We start from the raw sequence: 8,479 nt of genomic DNA, 5'->3' as shown, positions 1-8,479 counted from the left end.
TACTACATGACATACAAAATTAATCTATTAATTTCCCACAATTACTCCACTCGATTCCATGCAATTAAAACAAGTCTTTCTTTAATTACAAAATATAAATGGATCCCAACTATAATTAATTAGAGGCCCAAACATATCCCTTTATCCTTAAAATTGGTACTCCCTCTGCCCCTCCCTCTGCCCCACTAACGAGGACCCACTTTCTTTTTTAATTTGTCTAAATCAAGATGACTCATTACTATACATGAAAACTTCTTTATCTCTACATTATTCTCTCTCTCTTACTTTACTCACTCCACCTAACACACATAATAAAAGTGCATAAAACCCGTGCCGCCTAAGAAAGAGGTCATCTTTCTTGGGATGAAGGGAGTACAACTTATCGAAAATTACATATATACACCTACAAATAAGAAAGAGGAAGTAGATGCTGAATTATATAGAAAGGATCATGCTTTTTAATAAGTGCAGGTTCGAACCTTTGCAAAACCTTAACTCAATGAAAACTTTGATTTGGGATCCGAAAAATCATCAAAGCCAACAAATTAAAAATACAATCATCCTAAATTATGTGCCTAATAAAAGTAGATATAAATGAACTTAATTGGCTAACCTCATAATTCTCGAACTTCAAGGCCACTGAAAATTTTGTTAGTACGTTTCTTCTGGAACTCTCGGACACACTTTAAAAGAGAGAGGTTTTTACTATCAACCTCAATTAGTTCAAGATAACGTTTGTATCCAATGGCATTCGGAATCTCACTCAGCTTACCACAACTATTGAGAACTAGGCGCTTCAGAGCTGGGAATTGGCGGTAGCTAGTAATCCACTTCTCCAAATCAGATTTCTCAATTAGCAAGTATTCCAGTGTAGCAAACAATTGTACTTCATCACTCTTGTCCATAGTTTTCCACGTACGTCCTTGAAAGGCATGATCTCTCAATTTTAGCACTCGTAGATAGGGTAGAGCTGCAATAGCTTTCATATCTTCCCAAGAAAATCGCCAACCACTCAAGGTTAACTTTTTCAGTGTCGTAGGGAAAATTGGTTTAGCTATTCGCTGAGGAAGAGAACCTTTCTCCAAAACTAGTGTCAGCTTCTCAAGTTGAGTCAGAAGAACAAGATTGTGGAGCTGATAGTCTAGTTGATATCTGTCTCCAAAATAAGTGACTGGGAGCTTTTCCACGTTGCAAATCAGGTTCATCACCTCTTCTGTGCATATCAGCTTCTTCACCACAGACAGTGTGCGCAGCTCCTCCAGAAAAAATGAAGAAGGCGCGCCGCCTTCTGGAATTGGCAAGAGATCGAAAAAGGATACAAGATGCGTCAAATGTGGCAGCATCCAGATCTCTACCGGTAGGTATACCTCATCCCTTGAGTATTTGTATTTCTTTGATCTCTTGCTGGGACGGATGATCAAAGATCGAAGATTCTGGAGTCTGGAAATGGCCGATGGAACCTCCATTGGACATCCGAAAGCAAGGTACCTCAAGTGAAAGAGATCAAACACAGAGGCAGGGAGGGAGTAGGCATCCGTATCCACCACATCCAACACCCTCAGCAATTTGAACTTTCGCAAACTGCGTAGTGAGCTTTCACTTGGTTGGAAACTTATAACAGAGCGCATGGTCGAGGCATACGCTCTTGCAACCTCCCTCAGATCAAGACGAGAATTACTGATTCGTCGCTCACAATTCTCATCTATCGCCTTTATCTTGTACAAGTCACTTACCAAATCATGGACACTACAACTTTTGATTCTACCATTGCACTTGATGGCCGTGATCGAAGCCAGATTTTTGCTCACGAACACGGTCATAATATATTCAACCTCCCTTTGATATTCCACAAATCCTTCAGCCATCCATAACTTGAAAAGCACGGAGACTCGAATTTCATAATCGTCATGGAAGCCACACATGTACAAGAAACATGACCTCAAATCACGAGACAAGTCGGTATAACTCATTAACATTGTCTCTTGAAACTGCTTGTCTTCCACGATAAGTGAACGTATGTTTTGTGCAAGTTCCTCCCATGAGGATTGACTCTGAACTCGTTGAGACAATATACGAGCAGCTATCACAATTGCAAGGGGCAGCCCCTTACAAGCTTTTGCAATATCCTTTCCGGCCTTCTCCAAATCAGATGGACATTCCTTACTAGCAAACACCTTTTGCTTCAGCAGACACCAACTTAAATTCTCATCCATGACATCCATCTTGTGAGCATTATTATTGGAAACAGAAAGCACATCTTTATCCCTTGTGGTTATCAGAGTCCGACTCCCATAGTCGTTACTTGTGAAGGGAAATACCTTGCTTATTTTGTCCCAAGCTTTATCACTCCATAGATCATCCAGCACGATCAGGAACTTGTTCTTAATCAAGATTTGGACTATTTTTTGTTCTGTTGTGTCACAATCATTCACAAGTCCTTTTCCGACTTGTTTCTCCAAGGAAAATAAGAGCTCTTCATAGACATTCTGGATTTCATAATTCTGGGACACATGGATCCAGGCACGAACTGGAAAGTAGTTGACAACTTGCTCATCTTCAAAAATAGCTCTGGCAAGAGTTGTCTTTCCAATACCACCCATCCCAGTGATTCGGATGATGTACTTTAGTTCTTGCTTGCGTTGGAAGAGAAAAACTCTTAATTTATCCACCTGCTCCTCAAGACCAACAGGGAAGCTATCGACAGCAGGTGTGGGCGTTGGAGATGACTGAAGCATCCTACCGACAGCAGGTGTGGGCTTCACTCTGTTTTGTTGGATGAGCTCATCCGTCTCTTTAGCAATGGAGTCAAATTCATCCATCACCATATTCAGCTCACCTAAATCATATTGAATATCGGTGGCTAGTCCAGCAGCGGTTGATCGGATATGCTCGTGCATCAAATGCTCGATAACATCATCTGCTTCATTAGCTGCATCCCTAATTCTTCCTTCCAACCTGCTGCCATCTCCATGGTACATGCCGAGAATTTTTCTCATGGAATGTATTCTTTCTTGAAGCCTGCGAATCTGCTGTTTTCCATTAACGGAGAGGGGGTATTCATCATGATTTAGGATATGAACTGTTGTTTTATCTAGTGAAACGAGAACAGGATAAGCCATCACTTAGATCAACTAATTTTGACAAGGTTTCTGTGAGTAGGTAAACAATTTCAATTGCAAACAATTTGGAAGATTTTATGATATCGGGGTTTTTTGATTGCAACAATTTGATTGAAAAGAAAATTGCTGACTTGCAGTATAGCTTTCGCAAGTTTCGATTTATATTTTACAAGGTCCTAATATGTGTATACAAAGCATACTTATCCAATTAAACTAAAATAATAGAGTATTGTTAATAAATAAATTAGGTCAACCTAATATTGGTATTCGGCCATATCTCGACTGATTTGGAGTATTAATCATAATAGATGCGTCATTATACTTCAACAGAATAAATTAATTCTTCCAGCGATCTACTAATTCGCCCAGCGATTTGACCAGTTGCTTTCTATGATAAAAAAAAAGGGGACACACTTCAGATTTCGAGCTGTTTGTTTGGATAAGTGGACCAACAGCTACGTATCTTTTAGGATTTTTTTTGGAAGAAGAATATGAAAGGTTGGGTTTGATGAGTAAGCACTGAATCAATTTGGCAAATTATATGAAAGTGTTGGGTCTTTGATGAAACGTTATCAATTCGAAAGAAACATTTTGGATTAAAGTATAGCTTTTCAGAAGTTTGCTTTTGCAGTATACCTCGATTTGTAATTTAGCTATTTCATGCTAAACTGTGCATCTTAATGTTGCACTGCCTATTGTTACAGTTTCAAGTGTCACATTAAAACAAATGTTAGCACCTTAAGTTGTAATACTAGTGACAAATGACAATATATATCACTGCATACTTATTAGGTCAAGTAAAATGTCACAAAAGATCGTGGGCCAACATGCAAGTTTTTTTCTTAAGTAATTAATCAGATTAAATATAAGTTTATAATAAGTCAACATGATCATGTTGCATTGTACTCCCTCTGTCCCGCTTAAGATGACACGTTTTCCTTTTTAGTCTGTCCCAACTAAGATGAAACATTTCCTTTTTTGGTAACTTTCTCTCTCCAATTAATATACTCAATCACTTTTTCTCACTCCTATTAAAATATTCATCTTTCTTTATCTCTCTACTTTAATACTTCCACCCACCTTCTCTCTCTCCAATTAAACACTTTAACTATTAACTCCTAAAATCTCGTGTCGGCTAAGCAATTTGTCATCTTAGCCGGGACGGAGGGAGTATAAGACATGGGAGCAGTAACCAATATATTCGATGTATATTAAAATTTAATATAACTAATCATGATCAGTACGTACTGTAATGTAATGAAGTGGTTATTATGATTAAGTCAGTTGTAAGTTGTAACTAAGCGTTCATTGACTTGAATATAGTGGGTTTTTTTCTCCATTTTATCTTTTTGTGAACGTGCTAATCCCTGATTTTAAGGACCACTAACAAGTTAAATTAATTCTTGTTTGATGTAAATTTGTTAAACTACTAAATAGTAGATAATGATTCCGATCTAGAAATGTATATTTAAGTGAACAAGAAATGGACAACTTAATTTATTAACACAATATTTGAGGACAATCGCATCGATACATGGTAAGATACTAAGATGGATTTTAAAAAATTATAAGAGTAATGAAGTGCATCAGAATTGAATAAATACATCAATTAACGGGACAGAGAGATTCTACATGATCCTATCATTATATTTGTATATAATCTGGCATCGAATATCTTAAAGTTTATCAAATTATCATAAAATTAATTTATTTTTTGTATAATTTTGAGTTGTTTCTAATATTAATATTAATATTACTATTTTTATTAAAATTACAAATTATTTATTAGAAAACATAATATACCAAAGTAAATACATAAATTTATTTGATATTACTCCATCCGTTCCATAGTAGTAGAGACATTTCTTTTCGGCACAGAGATTAAGAAAAAGTTGTGTTAGGTGAGTTAAGTAAATGAAAAATAAAGTAGGAAATGAAAAAGACAGAGAGATGTAGAGAGAATAAATTAAGGGAGAGTAAAGTAGGTGGGAAGAAATGTGTTGATTTTTACCAAAAAGGAAAATTACTTTATTACTATAGAACGTATCAAAATGGCAAAATGACTCTACTACTATGGAACGGAGAGAGTATTTGTTTATCAATTTGTGACTTGGTGATGTGGTCAGGGCTTGTTGGAAGTAAATGGGCTGCAGTTGATGTTGTTGATGGGCTGGCTAGTTGGGCCAGCTCTGATGCATTCATACTGTTGGGCTGGCTAATTTATATTGATGGTTAAAGGAAATTATCTCTTTCTCAAGCCCAATTGATGTAAATTTGCATGCAAAGAAGACGCTCCAAAAAAACACAGTGTAAATAAAGCAATTACTAATACAGCCAAAACACAAACGACTTTTAGCAAAATGAATTTTTAATTACACCAAACAGTGCAAGTTTACTATCTGTAATAGCTTGATTTTGGATTTCGAGTTTACACTTGGAATTACTAAAATTTAATTACATAAAACGGTACAACTTGTATTCCATATCTATAATAGAAAATTTTAAGATTCAAATTAGAGTGTTCGTGTTTGATCATTTATTCTCTTCAGTAGCATGGGCTGCAATAAAAGCCCGGTTCATCGTGTTACTAAAAAATGGCACGGCGGAATGTTAACAAATTGGTCCACTACAGAAATGAGACTTCGTGAGTTCAGGTACTTGAGATTGGAACAAAGAACGGAAGACTCGACAGTCAAATCGATTTCGATTTTTAAATAATCCAAGTCTCTTCTAATTCTATTGTAACACAAGATGATTTCGTACCGGTAAAAATATACTCCCTCCGTTTCATAGTAGTAGAGTCATTTTGCCATTTTGATATGTTCCATAGTAGTAGAGTCATTTGTTTTTTTGGTAAAAGTCAAAACATTTCTTTCCACCTACTTTACTCTCTTACTTTATTCTCTCTGCATCTCTCTACCTTTTTCATTTCCTACTTTATCTTCATTTATTTAACTCACCTAACACAACTTTTTCTTAATCTTCGTGCCGAAAAGAAATATCCCTACTACTATGGAACGGAGGGAATACTAACATCTATTCGTCAAATGGGAGTATCACTTATGGAATGAAGTTCTATGGGTAATAAACTTGAAACTGTGCAAAAATATTGAATGTGTCTGTTTTGTTACAAATTGAAACATTTATACTACTATTCCAAATTCCGATTTAAAAGTTATGCCGAAAACAAAAGTTACGTGAGTATAGTTATTATACCTTTTCGTTAATCAATTTTATTATGATTAGCCTTTTCATAACTTTAGTTTATATGTATTTTATTTTTATGTTTGCATTTAATTATATGGTTGATGTTTCATAATTTGGGTTTTGTTCTATTTTTCTTCTTCTAATATTAACTTTTTCTGTGACATTCAATTTTCTTAGAGTTCATTTCTATAATCGGGATTATTTTTATGTCCCAATTACATTTTTTTTATGATAATTTATTTTAGGATAGAATTTATTAATTAATTTTAATTTGTAAATAGATTTTAGTTGTTCTATTTTTTGGTTCATTATTTGTATTATGATTTTTTTCATAGTTACATAAATAATAAATACTATACATTATTCAAAATGCTAGTATTAATTTAAAGGTCCAAGTACGAGAATATAAAACTATTATTATAGCTAGTAAATTACTGCTGAATTCTTATATACTGATACAAATACCAAATATAAAAAAAATCAAATTTAAGAAAAATGATTGACATAAAAAAAAAGTTGAAATTATAAGAAAAGAATATACGGAGATTAACTTGATTAACTCTAATACAAATACTAATAATATTTATGAATAAGCGAGCATTAATAATGTCGATTCACTATAATCTAGAACAAATATGGTCCATGGGGTTACGTTATATTGCTAACTATTTAAGTTGATAACTCTGCTAATTCATCAATATAGTGTATTAAAAATGTCAACACATAATATCAACACATTATATTGAAGTTCAATAAAATCATGTGTTGACATTTTAATGTCATCGTGCTGACATTTTTAATACATTGCATTGATGAGTTAACAAGTTAATAACCTGAGAAAGTTAGTAATTGATCACTCCCTTATGGTCCATAATGTTTTACTCCCTCCGTCCCGCTTTAGCAGTCAAATTGACTTTTCTGCCCTCTTTTTGTAAAAATGATAAAAAATAGTTAAGGAGGAGAAATGATAAATTAAGAGAGAGCATAATATAGAGAAGAGTCTTATCTACATTATTGTCTCTCTTACTTTACCATTTCTCCACTTTAACTATTTTTTATCATTTTTACAAAAAGAGGACAGAAAAGTCAATGGGACTGCTAAAGCGGGACGGAGGGAGTATTATTTTGCTTAATGCCGGATAAAAAAGTAGAAGAAAAAAATTGAAACCATTCAGGTTTGGATTGGAGCACAACAACCTTACTTGCTGGATCTGTGTTCAAGTTTAACGTCTGAAGTTTTCGAAGTTTTTGATAGGCAAATAATTTGGGCTTTTATGTTTTGAATTTGTGGGCCAAGAACACAATTATACTCCCTCCTTCTTCAAAGAATATGCACTTTGAATTCAACACAAGTTATCTAAAATCGGTAAAGTAAGATTGGGGTAGAGAAAAAAAATAATTAAAGTATTGTTAGCGGAGAATGAATCTCATCTCATTAGAGAGAAAAAAACCTTTCAACATTGGAGAAAAAAAAACCTTTCAAAATTAGAAATTGCATATTCCTGTGGGACAAACTAAATCATGATGAGATGCAATTAGAAGCAAGCTAAACACCTAAGTAATTTATCAACTACAGCAACTATATTTAGAAAAGCTAAAGAATCCCAAATAAAATTAAGAAACTGAACTAAGATTTGAAAACATTCCAAACGAAATCAAAGTTCAACAATCTGACAAGGAGTTTTAAAACTTGTAGCAAAACAAGAACTAAATTAGATACTATTAAATAGACAGAAAGTTAAAGTTTCTGGACGCAACGTTACATTAGGATAGTTACTTTAAAACTAGAAACTAAAGCAAGGAATATGTTTGTTATCGTAGTTAGCAAGATGAACTCCCAAAAGTAGTCGAACTGATTGCATCTTCAGCCGGTATCCCACACTTCCCTCCATTTTTTGGTGTAAAATGACTCTCATAAGATGACTCTTCAATTGCAAAAATTTGGAGAAGAATATCAAATGCGGGGTTTTTGATGAGTACTATGATATCAGGTATTGGGGTTTTTTGGATTGCAACAATTTGTTTCAAAGAAGAAATGTTGAATTGCAGCATAGCTTTCTCACAAATTCGATATAAATAATACTCGGCCAGAAAGAATGCCCCAAATGACCATAGCTAGGATTAGTCTCTCATGAGTGCAAAAATATGTACCT

At 34.3% G+C, this 8,479-nt stretch overlaps 1 protein-coding gene across 1 annotated transcript; it reads right to left on the bottom strand.

Moving 5' to 3' along the window:
• Positions 1–614: 614 nt before the first annotated feature.
• LOC125210490 (putative late blight resistance protein homolog R1B-14) lies at positions 615–3,119 on the bottom strand. The gene has a single exon (XM_048110040.1). The coding sequence runs from the start codon at positions 3,117–3,119 to the stop codon at positions 615–617; it is 2,505 nt and encodes an 834-aa protein (XP_047965997.1).
• Between the last annotated feature and the right edge of the window lie 5,360 nt (positions 3,120–8,479).

This window comes from Salvia hispanica, chromosome 3, assembly GCF_023119035.1.
Source record: "Salvia hispanica cultivar TCC Black 2014 chromosome 3, UniMelb_Shisp_WGS_1.0, whole genome shotgun sequence".
Taxonomy (NCBI): domain Eukaryota; kingdom Viridiplantae; phylum Streptophyta; class Magnoliopsida; order Lamiales; family Lamiaceae; genus Salvia; species Salvia hispanica.
The sequence above is the reverse complement of the archived record's forward strand: the minus strand, read 5'-3'. Positions and strand labels throughout refer to the sequence as shown.